The sequence below is a fragment of the Folsomia candida genome, unplaced genomic scaffold (assembly GCF_002217175.1).
Source record: "Folsomia candida strain VU population unplaced genomic scaffold, ASM221717v1 Fcan01_Sc002, whole genome shotgun sequence".
NCBI classification, from domain to species: domain Eukaryota; kingdom Metazoa; phylum Arthropoda; class Collembola; order Entomobryomorpha; family Isotomidae; genus Folsomia; species Folsomia candida.
The window spans coordinates 8,196,583-8,216,612 of record NW_019091194.1 but is presented as its reverse complement, the minus strand read 5'-3'; the positions used below and the strand labels follow the sequence as shown (position 1 = coordinate 8,216,612).

Sequence of the window (20,030 nt, the reverse complement as noted above, 5' to 3'; positions counted from 1 at the left end):
AGTTTTCATCTCCAAAAAAGCAATGTGTCTCACAGAAGAGTAAAATATCACTTCAAGAAATGCGAATTTACAGATAAAACCCAATAAATCTATTCGACTATGTTTCACCAAAACTGAAATATTGTTTATAACCTTTTCTAAACCATTTCGATCTTCTAACTTTCCTAGATGATATTGCAAAAATTTCAGGTGGGGTTAAACATGACATTTGCAACAATTTTTCAAACTTGAGATTTCTTAAACTCCAGACATTATTATTGAAATTTGAAAGTAGTTCACCCAGCACATACTGTGTATTAGTGTGTATGTATGTAGTCGTATGAGATTCGCACGAGATTCACCACGTACATATACTACATTACATATATGTAAGTATACATTGGTTTTCCTTGAAATGGTTTATCTCCCAATGTGGCCATACATTACATACATGCATGTGGATTGTCGCAATGATTCCTGCGCCTGGTCTTGTGATGCAAATTGTGGTTTTGTAGGTCTTTGAAGAATTTTGCCTTCCGCTCGACTGGACTCACTGGATTCAAGTCAGAAATTCAGGATGACTTTACTTGGCCGGTTTTGTGGTTCTTTTGATTAACCTTTTGATACATACAGCATATGTATATACGCATACCTCACAACATGTACGGAAGAGACCGGCGAGTCCACGTTATAAAATACGAATGAATGGTTGTGGTGACGGAAGAAAGGTAAAAATTGGACATTTGTCGTAGGTTGAATGCATCAATTTCAACTGAAAACCAAGTCACACATTCAAATTCTACACCAGAAAAAAAGCACATACATACAGCAGCTCCATATGAATTTTGGGGTCACATCCAACTAGCAAGCTATACATGGATGCAAATTAAAGGGACTTGTTGAAATACGGATGATGGCTTCATTTCTACATAGTCGAGCAGCAAAGCATAAAATGCACATACATACTTGCTTACAAGCAGCGCAATACATATACTACAACACGCAACCTTTTTAAGACGGCACAAATAGTACAGAAGCTAGCAAAAGGTACAGAATGGCGAACTTTACATTTCTCCCAACTTTTTTAAAATTTTTGGATTGGACTGACTTGGAGAGTGAGCGAGTCACCTTAGAGAAACCAGGACGACCAACCGAACGAGCCACTCAACCGGTGAGTGAGTTGTGAACAGATAGGAATGAAAAATCCACCACTCAATTATGCATTACAACAGGTTTCATCTCTTTTCCCTTCACTGGCTCCTCGGCTGGATCTCAAAGAAGGAATTTGCTCCAAGAAAAAAGAGGAGACGACACAATTTGAACAACTGCTTCCTTCCTCTCTGTTTTATGACCTAGTTTAAAATACCCGGCCACCCCACACTGCCTGCTCCCCCTCCGTCCTCCAGTCAGTCAGTCAGTGAGGAATGACAACATAAAACATTTTCATAAATTGGTTGGCGACAAGGATAAAACTGAAATGTACAAAATTTATTGATTTTATTCAACTTTATTATCAAATTCTTCATATACCTTGAACCGATGAGCTGCACATGTAACATTGGCTCATTTTTTTTGCTTGACAAATGTCGCAAAGTGTAACTTCTACATATATAAAAATAGACTCCAGGAAATCAGTAATTAATTAAACTGCGCATTTCCAATCATGATTGCAAAAAGTATGTCTAATTTCTTGCAATCAGTAAATCATCGGTATACTCTACGCCATAATGTGTGTCACTCTGTATACTTTCTTATCAGGTCATTAACAACGACTCAACTTTTGGTCGTCAAACTATATTAAGCTACACGTTCTCATGATAAGATAATCCATTTTAATATTATTTACTGGTAGTCTCAATGATACATGCGTTTGCTGTATATGTGTAATATATATCTTACACTAGGAGCAAAGAAAATTGTCACATAAGCTTCTAGATAAATTAACCCAGATACTCACAATCTTGAGTTAATTTTAGATGGAGTTTGCACATTCTTATCATGCAAATTGAATCCATGACTCGAAATTATGCATATATGACAATGAAAAAAATGAGGATATGTAGATAAGCTTTTCTGAACATACTGCATGAATCCGAAATGTAATATTCATCTAGTTGAAAGCTGGCAAAGGGCGGATTATTGAGCATAATTTAATGCATATAAGCACTAATTGTTTGAATAACTTTATGCTGCCTACTGGAAATGTATAATGTATTATTATGTCACGTATGTATTTGTACTTTTGTACATGCCTCGCAAACTTGATAATATGAAGCTTGATTTAAAACAATTTCGCAGTTCCATACCAAATCAAACAATGGTAAATGCTCTAAATTTAATGATCAAATTAATAGAGATTAAGTCCATGATAGGAAATGAGATGAAAAGTACCGACTAATCTGAATGTCAATGATCGGCAGCCTCACACCTCATCATTTATCGACCTCTTCTCTTAAATCTCCAATAAATGAAAAGTCAACTATTTATCAATAGTACCTCTAATCGTCAAAATCACACGTAGTAAAAATTATTCAACAGCCGGCGTCAACTACTTTCCTTAACCAATTCAGACCAGTAATTTTGCACACGCTCTCTAATTATTCTCATTTAACCTCAATAACCTTACCAAGTTGCGTTTGCAGGGGTCGGGGTCAACTCTGCCAATGTCGTCAAGATTCAAACGTCGGAGAATAAATATAGTTCATCAATTCATTAATTACTGGGATTAATTTTATCTGGATAACTTTTGACACGCCGCGTTACATCACATCACATAAAACAAGAAACGAGTACGCCAATATGCATACGTGAATGTATGGATGTATGCACGTATGTACCTAAATAGTACCCCTTTCAATCACCCTAATCAACTCATAATGTAATCTTTTAATTAGTACAACAAAAACTTTATATCTAAACTTTCAATCAATTGCTTGACAAGTTGTAGAGTTTGTTGAAAAGGCGGAAATTCAAATCGAAATAAGTAATACGCAAAATCATTGGTAAAACTGGGTAGGAAGTGATTTTCGAAAAAAAGGTCACCTGTCACATGATCCTATACATGCATTCAGAAATGATTCTTGTGTAACGCTTTCATGACTCATTAAATAAAACCATTATGAAACTTATATTTGACTTGGAATTAATTTCCATGATATGTTATACAACTCGTGCAATTTTTAATCCCAAACGTATCATAAAATTAGAAAATCAAATACGAAGATTTAGATTTTCTGGGATTATTTACTTATTATCCGCCTACATACATGATTTACCTCAGTGTAGTAAGTACCGGGCGTACGTTAAAAACTGGCTAAAAATTCACTGTAATTGAAATATAATCCCTGTTAACTTTTGGGTTAGTTTATTGGTCACATACACCAGCTCAAGTATAATATGCATACATATGTAATTAGCTTTTCTGGCTCAATACTGCAAGCCAATATTGATGGTCTGTCTGTCATTGTATCGACTCGGCCTAGCTGCCTGTGTCAGTTGCGTGTGGTGCTTATGTGGGATTATGACTTTTTTTAGTGACGTTAGTTGACACGGCCCCACGGTTCGTACGTATCATCGTCTACTACCTAATTGGGAGATTAAGGTGACTATACGGGCCTATAAATACGCTCTCACTCCAGGATTGACAACCAGAGCAATTCTCGACCATTACAGAACTTGGTAGTGGCAGTAATCTCTCCCAACTTAAACATTTAGCAACTATTTCGGTAGAAAGTATTACCCGGGTGGAAGAAGAAACGAAGCCAAGTCAGAGCTTTCATCCCGATCAAACCACCTCCACCACTTGTCAATAATTGACGAAGTATCCTTCCCCATCAGAAGAAGAAGAAGACAAATCCTACCTCACCGACCCCGTCTCAACTTTCTCCTCGCTGTTAAAATGCCGTCTGGAATAGGCCAACCGGTAAGTAGAGTCCACTATTTTTAACGACAAAAAATATTTCCTAGAGGTTGACCAACACCGATTAAGCCTCTTATGTAACACAATGCAACTTCCAGATATGAGCAAGATCTTTAAATACAAAATATTTTAAAATATATGTAACACGTATAATCATTACATATATACCCGAGTATACATATACTCCTCGGGTTATGAGAATACATGTGCACATGTAGTATCAATGTAGTTTAGTTTGTTGTACGTTATATGTTTTTTCTCTTGCATTTCCTTGCTCTCCATGAAGAAGTGTTACAATACCAGGCTTTAGAAGATGTAATTCTCATGAAAAATAAATGTCGCAACTCTGTTTTCTCAATTCAATCCACCTTTTACTATTTTGATGGTCTCTGTATGTGTACGTTGCAGTTGTCAATCGTGAACCTCATCGATCCCAGCGAGCACCTAAGGCCCGAACTAAAATTTGCAGCAAAGGCTTTGGAATGCTTCCGCGATTACTCTATAGATGAAAATAATCCTATCAAGGAAAGAGTACGAAAGACTTATCTTGAGATGCATACAAATCAAACGATGCACTTCGTAACGGACAGGATCCAGCAGTGGACAAGTTTCAGTACATTCAAGGTTTGTTTTCCATTATCATTCTATCAACTTTTAGCATCTACATTTTCACTTATTTATTTTTGCTTATATTGTTTGCTATTCATGACCATGGTAGAATATTTTACAACTACATACTGCATTTTGGACGCACTAGTTTCCACAATATAATTTCGGTTGTAAAGTAAATTACAGGTCAGGTAATAAAAACACTAGAAAAATAACGAACAACAAAGGTTGAAATTTAAATGTGTCGGCTGGAGAATATAGAAAAAGGCCAAAGTCCATTCAAAATCTGTACAAAATAATTACATGTAAAAATTGTTCAAACTTTAGTATTTTCGACTTGGGTTAGGCTTACTACTAAAGTTCAGAAATTTAATGCACGGGATGTTGACATTGAAAGTAAGACTGGAAGTGAGTTGAAGATAGTATTCATGAGGCTGGTAACAAATGTGAGTTGTTGGAGAGGTAATATTTCAACCAAGGCATAAAAGTCTGTCATTCTATCGCCACACACCACAAGATGAGATAATATGATGCTGCATATATTGGACTATGCTGGGGACAATTTATAAACACAACTTGAGTGATCGCTTACTTAGATATTTGGTGGTGGTGGTTGCACATGGATGAAAATTGCATCCAACTGCCCTACTCAATTAAAATGTTACGTATAAAATTGCGTCATCCTTTCTTGACCTCTTCACAATGATAACCTGCTTGCCTTATCTCTTTATATGTTGCATTGCAAGAATGTACTTGCTAAATATACTTCTTTTCGCTGCATCAGTCGATAAATAAATAAATAAATGTGCCATTTTCATTACTTTAATTACAGTCCGGGATTATGGACGCATTGGAGAAATTGAACAACCTCGTCGATGAAAGTGATCCTGACAACTCTATTCCGAACATAGTGCATGCTTTCCAAACTGCTGAACGAATTCGCCTCGAGCATCCCGATGACGATTGGTTTCACCTGACTGGTCTTATCCACGATCTTGGCAAGGTACTTGATATAAAAAGGGACATCAAAATAGAACTCGATCGCTTCATCTTGATTCATCATAATTGATAATAATTCCATTATTTTTATGCAACAGGTCATGGCTTTTTATGATGAGCCACAATGGGCTGTCGTAGGTGACACATTCCCTGTTGGGTGTCAACATGCCCCGTCTATTGTTTATCGAGACACCAGCTTTGTCAACAATCCAGACACATACGACGAGCGATACAAGTAAGTCATAAATAAATACCATGAAAAGCTAATTATTTCATCTCAAAGTCCAAACTTCAAACAATTTGTAACGATGCGTGTTTGGGGTAACCTAACCTAACCCAACCTCGTTGACACAGTCTTATCGAAATGCCGAGCTGAGCCATCTCTCTGGTTAGCACGAACTGGCCTTCGTAGATGGTGAAAAGTGGTGTTCTTTGTTGCGAGAGAGCCCCCCAAGCTCGACATTTTCCTCTTTGTTTCCTTCGCCTTTCCGCATACCGCATCGTGAGCGTAATTTCTTACATAAGTGAATACATTATGACATTATTATCTTTACAGTACCAAATTCGGAATTTATGAAGAACATTGTGGGCTTTCCAATGTGACGATGTCATGGGGTCACGACGAGTTTTTGTACAGAGTATTGGTCCACAACAAGACAACACTTCCGGAACAAGCCTTGTACATGATAAGGTAATTCATAACTACAGTGTTAAGCACAAAAAATCATACATTTTGTTTAGGTAATTCAATTTTTATTACCAACAGATTTCATTCATTTTACCCATGGCACTCTGGTGGAGATTATCATCATCTGTGCGATAAGAAGGATTTGGAAATGCTTCCTTGGATTCGCGAATTCAAGTAAGTTTAATGCATTTTGCATAGCATAATTATAACTAAACAAACAATTCTACATTGTTTATCATTGCAGCAAGTACGACCTTTACACCAAGAGCCACGAAATCCCGGACATTGTTGCACTTAAACCATACTACCAAAAGTTGATTGACAAATACATTCCTGGAGAATTGGAGTGGTAAAAAGCAGCGAGAAACACATTAAAACTTGTTTTCTATACTTTTTCATATAAATCTTCATTCATCTTTTTTAATTTTACTATATCCCTAGTTTTTAGTAACCTTATATTACTTACTATACATAAGATTGTACATACATTGCCTAACTGTAACTGAAACTTATTAACATATAACTATGTACCTATTATAACCGCTAAATTCGTGTTCAGCTTTGCTACATGAATAACGATTTACGTAAAATGATGTTGTGAACCACAAGTATATAAACAATAAACATATATTATATCGAGTAGGAAAATAAAATGTAACAATTATATGCAGATACTATGTAGTATAAAACTTGTACAAAATCGTCATATTTTTGCTTCAAGTCATTTGTTCAAATGGGAGGTTTATACGAGGCTGGATTTACTTATGTGCGCAGAGTTAATAAGATATTGCGTAAGGGTGCAGTATAAGAAAAAACAAAATAAACTTGGTGTACTGCCAGGAGGGACTTATGGAAGTAAATCGGCTTAAGCAAGTCGAACTTTTGCTCCGTAATTGCAAAACAGCCTTTTCTCCGTCCAATTACCAACTACTTACCAACTAACATGGCATTACATCATCTCTAAACCGTTCAAACATGCAAAATCAAATTCATGTGCATTTTGTTTAAAAATTCTGCAAATATTTATCACCTTCATTCTGATTAAAGTCTGTTAGTGCATCCTCACCGTGATGCATGAATGCTCAGTAAAAAGAAAGGCCTCGCATTGTTGGACCAACGAACCAACGAACGAACCATTCGATGTATGTAAGTAGGATTTATTTTTAAATCGACGAATCACTTGATCCTTGGGGAATTCAATCCCTTCCTCCCCGCCCCTATAGATATAAGTATATACATACATATGATATATGTATGTATCTACCAGCAGACTAGGAAATTCAGGATTAAAACTTTGTTTTCGTAGCAATTTGGACTCAAATATTTAAGTAGTCCCCAGTTCCGAGTGATTGATTAAGTCTTTTAATACTTGAAGTTGAAGTGAAGTCAAGTCGTACGTGTAAAATCTCCAGAAATCCATATGCCCAATTTTACGTGAATCTGAATAGATGAGACAAACTTGTTTATGAGATGAAATTTTGCATACGCTTTTATTTATCATGGAAATATATGTACATATGTAAAGGTTCCATGGCATGATAAGAATTTGCTTTCAAATATTGGATCCGGAGTTGGTTAGGTTTGATAACGTAGAGTAAAGGAGTGTTTTGGTTATTTAACCGAGTTGAATGAGAAGTAATAAGAATTTAATTAGGGTTGAATATGGAGATTATCCGTATATATATGTTGTATATTGTGTGTAGGAAGTTGGTTTCAGATGAGAAATCGGATGGCTGAAAGAGCAGAATAATAATGCATGCCTTTGAACTTTTCCTTTTCTTCTCTCTATTACAAACAAAATAAAGTAAGTGCACAAAGTACAGGGTCCCCGTGGGTCTCTAGTATGTGTACGTACCTGCTTAATTGCACTTGTCATCTCATCATAAAACTCCATTCAAGACCAAATTACTTCATTATTGCATTCACTCTCTGGGTGCCCCTGCCCGTGGGTGCACAAGTCACGTCGGAAGCGGAAAACAGGGCGCCTGGTACCCGGGTTGACACGGGAGGGTAGTTTTGGATGGATGGATGCCTGCCTTCACGGGGGAGAGGAATGAGCAGCAGGGACAGAGGTAATTCAGAGATAATTTAATAAGTTTGCGAGAGGAGCATATTGTGGAGTTATTATTGCTTCCTTCCGAGAGCCAATCTCTCCAATCAACCCGCATTATCAGTTCATTTTCCACCGCTTTTACTTTCATTACTCTCGTCATTGTTGTCTCTCCTCTTATTTACATCCCCACGGGGCTGTGGACCCATAAGCAAAGCCTTAACTCAATCCTAATCCCCTAAATCCACCAGGAATGGAGCCAATAATTTCATCAAATCAAATGCCATTTCTTCCAATCTCATTTCGCCTCTCTTGTCGAACATCACAGATTCAATTAATCCGGGTGTGAAATCGGATGTGACATTTTTCAAAGCACATATAAATTAATATTAGTCGGCTGCGGATGGGCATCTACACATACGTAGTTACTTTTTACATGTGTGACTGCTTCTTGGTCCAGATTATTGTTTCATAAATGGAATATTTTACAATCTTATATCTAGATTTTTTTCAATCACTTGTTATCAAAGAACGTTTGAAGATGGTAAATGCAATAACAATTAAATGGCCATTTGAATAGTTTTCCAGGCATTGGTAAGTAAATATTAAAAATAGGCGTGGACTACATCTGTAATGGATCTATTTCAAATATTTAATATTCCTACTTATACATTTCTCTCGAGCCTTTCACTTCATCATACGAGTACATCAATGCAAAGTATTGTGTCAAGATGCCCTTCGTAGTGATCCTTAAGCGGAGATGACAATCGACAAACAAATGCTACCTTTCATTACAAATTACGAAACTAGCAGTTATGAAATGATTTGCTATCGCATGCCCTAATGTTACAATTTCCCATAGAAAATTCTACCCTTTCATTACATGTGCCCACTCACACATGGCATAATACAATACAATGTAGCCATCCAGATGTGAATAATTAAGTCCGACTTGTGAACAACTTTTCTGCAATAAACGTCAAACTATCTTTATTATCGTAACATCTTATCATTCTTTTAATTCGGTATCATATGAGTACAATGACAAGAAGAGATTTTATCATTTCCCATCCTTCCAAGTGACTAAATGCATATCACATCACACACAAACAATACTGACTAAAACGAGTAACGACGACAATCTACACGACTAATAATACTGCATCATACTCATTATTACTCCCTTCCCTTCACGAATTAACGAACGTAACTAAGGTCAAGTCCCCACTTAGAGAAGGGCAAGAGGGTGATGTTGGGCAAAGAGGGTCGGATTGTTGTTGTGCGACACCATTGCATGATGACCGAGCGTGGCGGTGGTGGGGGCATCCTCGGAGGAAACAATGTCAATTTCGTCCTCGTCCTCCATCTCACTCATCATTTCTTCGTCACCATCCTCGTCCTCCTCGTAACTGTTGTACGAGGACCGTCCCAGCGAAGGAAACCGTTTCCTGCTGTTGTGGGGGGAGGGCTTCTCATACTCGTCCAGTTGGGAATGGGGGTCAACCATGGCGGAAAAACTTTTCGACATTCCTCCACGTTGAGAAAAGTCCATGGGCAGCAGCTCTGGAACGAAGAAGAATTTGAAATGGTGGAAGTAAATTGTGCTTCATCTATCGTAATCAGGAAGGAATGAGAGGATCGGATAGCATTTTTAGTGAGACTAATGTTGAAATGAGGTTTTGCAGGGAACCATAATTTCTAGTGGAAAAGAAGGCAAGATAAGCAAATGAGTAGGGAGAGTCCAAGAGCAGGTGTGAAAAGGGAGAGAACGGAACCACTTCACACCTCCACCACCACCAGCGACAGGATCTCCAGCCGAGTCATCTCCAGTTGCCTTCTTCCCTCCTCCCCCTCCAGTTGAACCACCTCCGTCAGACGTGAGACCCTTCCGGGACTGCTTCTTGTGCTTCATCCTCCGGTTTTGAAACCATGTCTTGACCTGCACAAATAGAGTTAATGCTAATTAATAATGTTTAATCATGTTTATTCCAAGTATTATCAAGCAATTGGTAAATAGCATAATATTTGTAGCAGGAGGACTAATTAGCTATACCTGAGTTTCGGATAGATTGAGAGCATTGGCCAGCTCGATCCTTTCCGGGGTGCTCAAGTATCTTTGCGCCTCGAATCGTTTCTCCAATCCGTTCAATTGCTGATCACTGAATACGGTGCGAGCTTTCCTCCGACGACAATGCTTTCCTCCTGGGTCACCACCACTAAAAAGGGAGCTGAATGGGAGACCTGAGAACAAAATGAGATGTATAGTTTTATTTACTTTTTCCATGTCTCATCTCGCCTCGTCTCATTGTCACTTGGACATTTCTGGGCTTAGTTCAGTACACACATATGTTTTTCCATGAGTATCGAATGTCACTCAATTCTCGCATCACAATTATTCACAATGAGTAATGTGCAGAATTATATCCACGCACGGGTTACATAATAATATTTAATGACATGAGAACAGAATGCTCATATCCTTCGATACATGACAATGTATGGGTGTCAAATCTAAATTGTTCTAACTCGGCTTGTCTAAATTGAAAACCAAGAGCGATAGACCTCTCATTTGTAATGAAGCGAGAAATATTATTGTGTGGTGATGACGGTACTTAAGGCTGCTCCCCTTGTCTAATTGGGTGTAATAAGATGCGTTCCCAAATTTTATACACGTCATAATTAGTGCCTGCATGGTGGAAATCCCTGTCACTTCGCATATCAAGACTAAAATAATCCCGGAATCCAAACATCAACCAACCATGTAACCATGAGTTCAAAAGGATGAAAATGGTCATCGTAATTGTATGCGATGAATGGATGCAGTCAGGAAGGATTACGATTGCGGATAATGATGATGTAATTCGATATCTAAACACAATCCATGAGTGACAGTGTCAATCCTTTTTTAATGAATTGTGTAATAATAATTACAAATAATAAGTTCTTATGACTTCACAGTTCTGGAACAATGTGTAATAAGCAGCTACTTATAAATGTTGTGCTTCTTTTTGTTCCCAATAACAAAAGTGCGTTATTTTGCTAATATTACGAAAGTTGAGGACTAAATGCAGTTCAAACTGATATGTATGCATGTGTGTAGCTGCATCAACTGAAACTAAACTAACAACATATACGGAAAACTATGAAAATCATGAGGTAAAAAAAAGAATGAGCGACCTTTTACTTCCCCATCCTCCCATCGCATATTATGGTGGAAGATTAGTCCCAAAACGGAACGTAATGTGTTCCGCTTTGTGAATATGGACAGAGAATAGAATAAGAATAACCTTTGAATAGAATAAGGCTCGATTAAATAGTTGAAGAACCATTATATGGATACAGCGAAATATCAACTTGCACCCGGCTAATAGCGACATGTAAATATGTGCATATAAAAAAGTCTGTTCAGCAAGCACATTATTTTCAGGAAAGATATTTCGAATATTTGTCAGATTACATTTTTATACTATTTCTGAGTGAATTTCTAACTAAATTTTCCTTTAAGTGACAAATATAATATTAACAGGTGACAGGTATTAAATCAACCAATCAGAAAATAGGAATAAAATTTGTTGTTTTATATTAGGAGTAATTTTTTGATTGGTTTATGCATGTAAGTAAATATCGAATGAAATAAAACATGATGGTGCTGACCTGCTGCAGCCAAGAAGAAGGGATGAGTGGTGACATCAGGTCTTGGGAAGAAGGGGTGAAGAAAGGCCGAATAAGATGTCAATTCGCCGTTGTTACCTTTCACAGGGGAAAATTGAGACGGGTGATCAAGGTTCCCATTTACTGAGTTGTGTTGGGAAACAAATCGTTCTCTCGAGACTAGTAGCTCACGTGCCAAATTCTGAAAAACAAATGTGGAAATACACATTACAAATTAAACATAATTTATGGTATACTAAATAAAATACATTCAGATTCCCCAAGCATAAATACTTGTGCATGTACACGGTAGAAAATAAATAACTCCCCCCAAAAGACAGGAAGGATCAAAGTGTGATTAGTATTAACCTTTGGTCTTTGGAATAATATGTCGTCAATTAAGAATGATGTAGAATTGCTAGAGTGATTTTTCATGGATTGTTGTCTCAAAGTAGTTGTTTCACTTTCACTAACACCACCATCAGCACCACTGATATTCTGTATTCCGCTGCTGGTAGAAGCCGTCTTTGTGGCTACGAAGGCTCTACCACTCTCACTCCGAAACATCTTCATGACGAAAAGAGTGAAAGTGTGTTGATTTAGAAAGGCTTGTGTCCGGTGCAGGACTGAGCCCTTGGGTCTTCCAGTGCCCAGTTTTTGAGAGCGACAGAGCGTGCTTACAGAGATAAGCTGGGTAGATTTGGATTTTGAAAAGGAAATGGGCTAAGTGGAGGTAACCCACAGTAGATAAGTTAACTGCCCCGTTACCAGGATAATGGTAGAGTGCACTAAGCCCATTGGCCCTTGCCCGTGACAACGAAAGGGACTCCGCCTCCTCCCCGCCTCACTATCACCACCCAAATCTCCAAATAATGAGCACTTTCTCCAAAGCACTTTCACTCAACTCAGCCCCCATCCATCCACCAGATTCATACCCCTTCCAGATGATGATGATTCTGACTCTACTAACAACCAAGGAGAGAATGTGGAGAGATTGTTCCCTCGTCTTTCTCCAGTTCGTCGGCTTTCTTCTCTTCACAGAACTCGAGCTTATGTATGGATACAAGTATGTACGTACATATGTACGTACGGATCGGTTTGTGGGGTGAGAACAAGTGAAATTTGAGAATAAAAGTTTCAATCTGCTGAATGGGACATGATTTTGTAACGCTATTCCTCAATAAAACTAAATTTAGTTATATACAGATTGTTTGATTCATGCAATCCAAAGTTCGTTTTATATTAGACACCATTCAGATCAATGCTTGATCTGAATCCATAAAATTCAAAATGTTGAACTTTCTTTCACTTGAAGTTTTAGTAATATTCACATAGGCGTAGATAGATATTCTTCCTGAGCATTTTCATGCAACCAGATTCGTGTTCCATACATTTATTCATATTCTCAATTGGTTTTCTTGGTTATTTGTCCTCCATATTGGTTTCGGTTAAGTTTATTTTTACTCAAAGTTATTCGGTTGTCTTTTATGCAAATTATTTTATGTGTATGTGTATATGTGCACATGTCCCAAGATTTTGAGACATCGTTTACTTGGATAATTTTTCCTCCGGCAGGATAGTGAAATAACTTACGTACATTTTGAACGAGAGATGCAGCATTAATATCATACTTAAAAAAACTATCGCAGGAGAAACACCATCATGACATCACACACAATTAAGTTTATTAACCTATCCAAGAACTTGTTGTATTCACTTGAACAAAACTGCATACTTGGCCGCGTTGTGAATGAAAGTGTCTCATTAGTGGACTTGAAAGGAACAAGACACGCAAGTTTAATATATTTGAGATTTGATGAGAGAGATAGATCAGGAGAAGGTGACCTAATGATGGGGTACAGTGAAACTCTGGTCTCCCCAAAGTGGTCATTAGAGGCGAAGAAATGTCAGTCAAATGTCAACCACTACCACCAACCAACCGTTTATGGGACATTCTCAAACCTCATACTTCCTCAACCTAACCTCTCCTCATAAACAATAATAACTGGTAAATGCTATCCAGGATAAAGTCAATGTCATTTACCAGAAAATAACTTGGAAAGAAATGCATTTTGGTTGGGTTGAACTGAACCATTCATCTAAGTACATATTTATGCATGCGTATATGCGTCTACATATACATATGTACATACATATGTATCCCATGTTCTATACACGAACTGATCCAATTGCAAGAAATATATTTTTTTATGTGTCTCAAAACATTAGTGGATTTAATGTCTCAAGTACTTTTCTTGTACAGATCTTCATCACAGATTCATTTAATCATACTAAATACTTTCCTTTTCCTTTCAAAGTTGTCTTTCCAGATTCTAAAGTGTTTTAACCATAGGGCGGATATGTATGTACTTAAATTCCTCAAAATATGTATGTAATATGTGCTTAAAAAACTCGAAAATATGCACATAAAAAATATTTTTCAATTGCAATTTTCTACTGTATTGATGCTTAATTTTCCAAACCTTTCAAATTTTTAGCACTTTTATCAACGAATTATTCAATGTTTCATTTTAATCTTCGCCTAGTGACCAATAATGCTGCATTAGTTATATTTATAGATTTCAGGGGTAATTTTTTTGGCTTGAAAAATGGGGTAAACTGGATTTGCTAGTCGTTTACATGAAAATTTAATTTTGACAAAACTTTAACTTCTTAATAAAGAAAAAGATTTTAATAATTGGATTACACGGAGTTAAGTGGAAAAGTCGAAGAAAAAGTTTTGCTTTATTTTGTCAATATTTCGAATGCTATCTGCTATTCATTATCAAGACATTTACAAGATGGGAAATTTGTTACAAGATTTCGTAGTTGAAATTAGTTAGTGTAAATTCATAAAAATAGTTGTCATGTTTGTGGCGTTGGATACTAAGGTCACGTTTTGAAGTGATAAAAAGATTTTGACATAAAAAACCTCGAAATATGTATCAAAATATTTACATTTAGAAAAAGGCTCAAATATGTAGGAAAATATGTGCATGTACGCAAAAAACCTCAAAATATGTATCAAAATATGTATATGTACGAAAACCCTAAAATATGGAAAATATGGAAAACTATGTTTGAATTTTTGAAATCACGCTTCGATGGGATGTCAGTATACGAAGTTTTAGTGCGATCTGATTTGATTTGAAAAAGTTAGAAATACATACATATCCGCCCTCTGGTTTTAACAACATTCTATAACTTTAATTGTATGCCATTGGGGTTGATTGATATTAAGATTTCATGAGTTTCCTTCCGTCGGAGTTTTTATTTTGACTTTATTCTGTCTGACTCAATTTGGTAACCACACCGGAAAAATTGACATAATTGTCGCCATGGAGCCAACGAAATTACATTAATTGTGCCGATATCAAAAGCCAATAAAGTGATTAGAGGAAAGCCAAATATTGAGAAATATGTACTGCCCAAAACACCAACCATTTAACCAATTTACAAATAATTTGTATTTCCTTATTTTGACACAAATTCAAACATTTTATTGAAACATGACACACTAAATTTAACACTAACTACATGTGCATGTCCACATATATAAATATATAAATATGTACGTATATTTTGGAATTTATTCTTTCAAATCATTCATCCATCCATCAGTACATACATACAAATATAGGTAGTTAAACCGTCCTCCAGTGCTCATATTTGAAGGAAAAAAATAAAGTCAAACGGCCTTGGTCAAAAATAAATAAAACGCAAGTCCACATTTCTTCTAATGAAGAACAATATTTCTCGTTACAAGTAAATGTCGCTCACGTAGCATTTAGGATTAGTGCAAGGAAGAGATGAATCATCCACCACAGATTTTTGTGATTTACCTCAACTCGTTCACTTCCCAATTCCGTTCTACTGATGTAACTAACTGCCCTTTGATCTCATCGTCATCTGTTTCATTTCACGTCGTTTCATCTTTATCAAATTCTTAACAAGCACAAGTCACCCTTTCCCAGATGCTTATCATAAATGTCCGATATTGTATGGTAACTAGTGCACATTTATAGGAACAAATGTCTAGAATTAAAAAATTATCTTTGACAAATAATTTGTGACCCAAGAGTACGACTTCATACGAATAGTAGAGATTTATATGATGTCACATGAACAAAATTCACATTTGTACATCTCTGTCTTGAATTGGCTTGAAGTGTTACTTTTGAAATTGAAAAAATCCACATATTTTTACTAATTAATCAATTGTGCAGTGGCATCAAACGTGCTATTCAATAATAAGCCTTGATGAACATAATTAAATGAAAAAAATCAGCAATGCATTAACGAATTGAAATTAACTGACCGTTATTTTTCCTGAAACAACTCATTGAGTTTGGACAATCAATCACATAAATCTTTACTTTGTGCAAATATTTCATTCCTGAAATCATTCAATAAAATCATTCATCCAAACTCCATCGGATAATACTATGAAACCGTCGAGAATTTTATCACACTAATTTTAATTGCATATGTACACACACATATCTCGTCAACTTTCATATGAACAAAATATAGATGACACAATTTGGTTCATGTAAAAATTCATTTCATTAATAAACAGTCATCAATATATTATGGTAGCTATAATTTACAAAATCAGCATAGTTAAAATATTCGAAATATCTAAATATATTATATCACATAAAAAATAAAAACATTTAGAAGACTGAATCGTGCTCGTCACATTTCAACGAAATTTAAAAATTTAACTTAAAATAAAATTCAAGATTAAAAATTACGATAATTATTACGAAATTACGATCCATTGGATCTGAAAGGTGATCAAAGTGATTAAGTCTTTATGCATGCATTACAACAAGAAAGGAAGGACGTAAAGGATGTCAAGTGCGAAATCACGTCATAATAATATGACGCAGTGTCATGCTCATTTGTAGCCTGCCGAAGGTTGGCTGTACTTCCACTCGGAGCCATCTTCCGTGTCAGCTCGCTCATAGCGAATTTGAGATGATGGTGCCATCAAGGCTTGAGTGATGGCTCTCCTCTTCACCACAGCGAAGCCAAGAATGGAAAGTCCAACAACCACTAACAATATCCTGTGAAATTGAAAAATCTCACGTTATAAGTAAATATTACGCTATATATACGGGGAAAGAAAAAAAATTAAAGACACACCCAATTACTAAGATTGTCACTCCAGCAGCTTTAATGGGATCAGTGTCTGTGGGGTCGTAATCGTTAGCCACCAGGTTTCCATACTTTCCATTAGCACCTCTACTGCACCGGCCAAATAGTTCCCTTTCCTTTGTCAGAGTGTTGATTGACTTCCCCTTCATGTCCTTCGGCTCCGCACAACTGTAATATTTATCAATTTTAGTTTTATTCCAAAATAATAGGAAATTCTCAGGTAGTAAGGCTTACGTCAAATCAAATGTCAAAGCTGGAGTTGATGTATGAATCCTTTCAACCAATTCAAGAACCATCCATTCCAAGTTACAATCACATCTGAAAAGTACACAAGTCGGGTTATGACGCCAAGAGGTGCAGAACAAAACTTATAATTTTACTACACTATCCTTCTACTTCATACCGTACCTGAAAGGATTATTTTGAATGTCCACATAATCCAACTGCATCCACGGAAGAAGTGCTTGGTCAATTTGAGTAAGCCCGTTATCGTTTAGGTGAATCTGAAAGTGGTTGAAATTAAATTGATCTAACTCGACTCGAATTACATATGTATGCACTTGAAATAACATGTATATTATGCTATATATTTATTATTACTTCAGCTATGGGCCACTGATCAGCATTGTCTTCTTCAACTAAATCTTCAAATGCTCCATCATCAATGTCTTTCAAAAGTGGGTTGAATGCCATAACCAATTTCTTCAAATTTTTTAAAGGGCTGAAAGCATACTGCTCAATTTTTCTCAATGTGTGAATATGACAAATACTCAAATCCACTAATGATCCAAGACCCTGTCATTTTAACAGTCAAAGCAACTAGTTATAATAAAATTAGATATTCCTGAGATATGAGATAAATGTATGTATAGTAAAATTCTGTACCTGGAAAGAATCTTTGTCTAAGGTCTCAAAAAGATTGCCATCTAAAGTAAGGACTTGGAGTTGATGATTTTCCTGGAACTCTTTGGGGACGGTTTTGAACAAATTGTATGACAAATCCAAAGCATTAAGATAATTAAGGCCATGAAGCATTCCTTCTGGCAAACTAGATATGGAAGTGTTGCTCAAACCAAGAAACTATAATTGTGTTCATGTTCATATAATAACAGCAATTTAAGTTTTAATTATATAAAATTATTTTTAGAGATCAATTTTTCACTATTGTATATACCTCCAGTTTTGGCATATCACTGATTGCTTGCCTGCTATTCCCTTCCAAAGTTATTAGCGGATTACCACCTGAAATAGAGTTAATAAAATGTATGTAGTTGGTTTAATTCATGCTATGTAGGTCGCATATTTCTCCTTACCCAAATCAATAGTTGTAAGGCTATTAAAATGGTCAAATGAATCCTTTGGAATACTGTTAATTAAATTACAAATAATTCATAACTTTATGTAATTTCAGTGTACATTTACGTAACATTTTACACATAATCTGGATACATAAATTCATAACTTTATTCATTACCTATGAATGTTGTTGTAAGACAAATTCAAATGTCTTAAAGGCATGGGAAAGTAACCCGTGCTATCACTTTTAAACTGCCCGAAAAATATTCCTTCCATTAAAGAGTTGCTGTTCAAGTCGTTTTTCGCTAAATTGAGTGACTCCAACCACCCAAGACGTGAAAATGCGTAAGGTTCAATGGATTTAATTTTATTCCGTTGAAGGTACAACATGGTTATGTTAATATTTGGGAATATAGGAACGTGCTCAATCTCGTTCCCAATAAATGTTACAGAAAGTGCTTCATTTCCAGTAAGATTTAATGCTAAAAATGTAGCATTCCAATCCTCCTCTTCCCAAAAAGATTTCAACTGAATCCCGTCGCAACTGATTTCAATAGGCTTTACTTCAATGTCACAAAAACAAAGATTTGGGCCGCAAATATTGATCCCGTCCTCAACCGCTCCGTTCAAGGAAATTAGTAGCAAGCCCATCAGAAATGCAATAACCCATAAACGACTCATCTTGTAACTTTTTTCCTATTTTATTAACAAATGTTAAAAAAAAATGAACACAAAATTTGTAAGATGACGAAATTCAATATTAAATAGGTCATCAACCCATGCGATACACTTATTCCGTACGTAAGAAATTCCTGTACCGCATGGATGGATATTAGTAGATATGTATATTACTATCAACCTCTTACCAATAATACGTAAATTCAGAAGTCAGAATATATCAATAATAATCAAAATTTAAGTAAGAAATAAACTTTGTCAGGATGCACAAATGAAATATTTAATGTCCTCATTCGGCACAAGGATGTGGCACGCAGAAAAAGACTACAATATTGGATCACACTTTCATTTCATTTATGAAAATCCTTGTTATCTATCACACCTTTCCGATAACAACCTGATCATCACCGCAAATGACTCATATATATTCCAAATGAAATCATTACAAATACATGCAAAATAGTATACATACATACATATGTACGTTTGTCAAAAAAAGTCTTTCTCTATCTACTGCAGCATTGATAGTACAAAACAGTCACAGATAAAATTACCAAAAACATTTGTAAGATATATATTTCCGTTGCGCATTGCTTATCATAGACATAAAGTAAACACTAACGTGTGTTCATCGTCTGGGATTCAGCTTGCATATACTATACATAAAAAGTGACTCACGCACAATATACTTTACACCCTCATAAATTGATTACATATTCTCATCCGCACAGGAAGGATCAATTAGTTTTAACTGACTAATAAATTATTACAAATACATCAATTAAAAAACATTAGCATGCAGGGATAAATCTAACTTGCAAATCCATTTCAATAAAATGGAAGCGTTTCGATGAGCTAAAAATTGGATGTAATTAACGACCCCCCTAACATTAAGGTTTTTGTCCCCTAAATTGTGGAAATGAACCGTCATTTACTTTTGCCCTCACGTAATTCATTTTTTACCCCTAAGTATCACACGAATCGCCCTAATAAAATAT

The 20,030-nt window shown here is 36.0% G+C and overlaps 3 protein-coding genes across 3 annotated transcripts; 1 reads left to right on the top strand and 2 right to left on the bottom strand.

The window, feature by feature from the left end:
- The first annotated feature begins 3,611 nt into the window (after positions 1-3,611).
- Positions 3,612-6,875, top strand: LOC110843036 (inositol oxygenase). Its single transcript, XM_022088947.2, has 7 exons — positions 3,612-3,901; positions 4,307-4,522; positions 5,340-5,510; positions 5,605-5,741; positions 6,063-6,197; positions 6,273-6,368; positions 6,439-6,875. Exons 1-7 carry the CDS (start codon positions 3,878-3,880, stop codon positions 6,545-6,547), a joined length of 888 nt encoding a protein of 295 aa, XP_021944639.1. The 5' UTR covers positions 3,612-3,877; the 3' UTR covers positions 6,548-6,875.
- Positions 6,876-9,217: 2,342 nt separating this feature from the next.
- On the bottom strand, positions 9,218-12,462 carry LOC110844697 (brain-specific homeobox protein). The gene is made up of 5 exons (XM_022090966.2): positions 12,265-12,462; positions 11,899-12,097; positions 10,298-10,485; positions 10,030-10,183; positions 9,218-9,807 (listed from the first exon to the last, which is right to left on the bottom strand). Exons 1-5 carry the CDS (start codon positions 12,460-12,462, stop codon positions 9,473-9,475), a joined length of 1,074 nt encoding a protein of 357 aa, XP_021946658.2. The 3' UTR covers positions 9,218-9,472.
- A 3,874-nt stretch (positions 12,463-16,336) lies between these two features.
- Positions 16,337-19,375, bottom strand: LOC110843742 (leucine-rich repeat-containing protein 15). Its single transcript, XM_022089772.2, has 10 exons — positions 19,221-19,375; positions 18,533-19,050; positions 18,372-18,424; positions 18,233-18,300; positions 17,944-18,138; positions 17,659-17,853; positions 17,467-17,561; positions 17,293-17,376; positions 17,047-17,226; positions 16,337-16,967 (listed from the first exon to the last, which is right to left on the bottom strand). The coding sequence occupies exons 2-10, from the start codon at positions 19,033-19,035 to the stop codon at positions 16,799-16,801; spliced, it is 1,542 nt and encodes a 513-aa protein (XP_021945464.1). The 5' UTR covers positions 19,036-19,050; positions 19,221-19,375; the 3' UTR covers positions 16,337-16,798.
- Positions 19,376-20,030: the final 655 nt, after the last annotated feature.

Coding starts and splice junctions, on each gene's coding strand:
- LOC110843036 (XM_022088947.2), top strand. CDS start 3,878: ATGCCGTCTGGAATAGGCCAACCG. Junction 4,523..5,339: donor CAAGTTTCAGTACATTCAAG/GTTTGTTTTCCA, acceptor CTTTAATTACAG/TCCGGGATTATGGACGCATT. Junction 5,511..5,604: donor TTATCCACGATCTTGGCAAG/GTACTTGATATA, acceptor TTTATGCAACAG/GTCATGGCTTTTTATGATGA.
- LOC110844697 (XM_022090966.2), bottom strand. CDS start 12,462: ATGTTTCGGAGTGAGAGTGGTAGAGCCTTCGTAGCCACAAAGACGGCT. Junction 12,098..12,264: donor TATTATTCCAAAGACCAAAG/GTTAATACTAAT, acceptor TTTGTTTTTCAG/AATTTGGCACGTGAGCTACT. Junction 10,486..11,898: donor CTTCTTCTTGGCTGCAGCAG/GTCAGCACCATC, acceptor TTTTGTTCTCAG/GTCTCCCATTCAGCTCCCTT.
- LOC110843742 (XM_022089772.2), bottom strand. CDS start 19,035: ATGAGTCGTTTATGGGTTATTGCATTTCTGATGGGCTTGCTACTAATT. Junction 17,854..17,943: donor TAGACAAAGATTCTTTCCAG/GTACAGAATTTT, acceptor TTAAAATGACAG/GGTCTTGGATCATTAGTGGA. Junction 17,377..17,466: donor ATTCAAAATAATCCTTTCAG/GTACGGTATGAA, acceptor TGTACTTTTCAG/ATGTGATTGTAACTTGGAAT.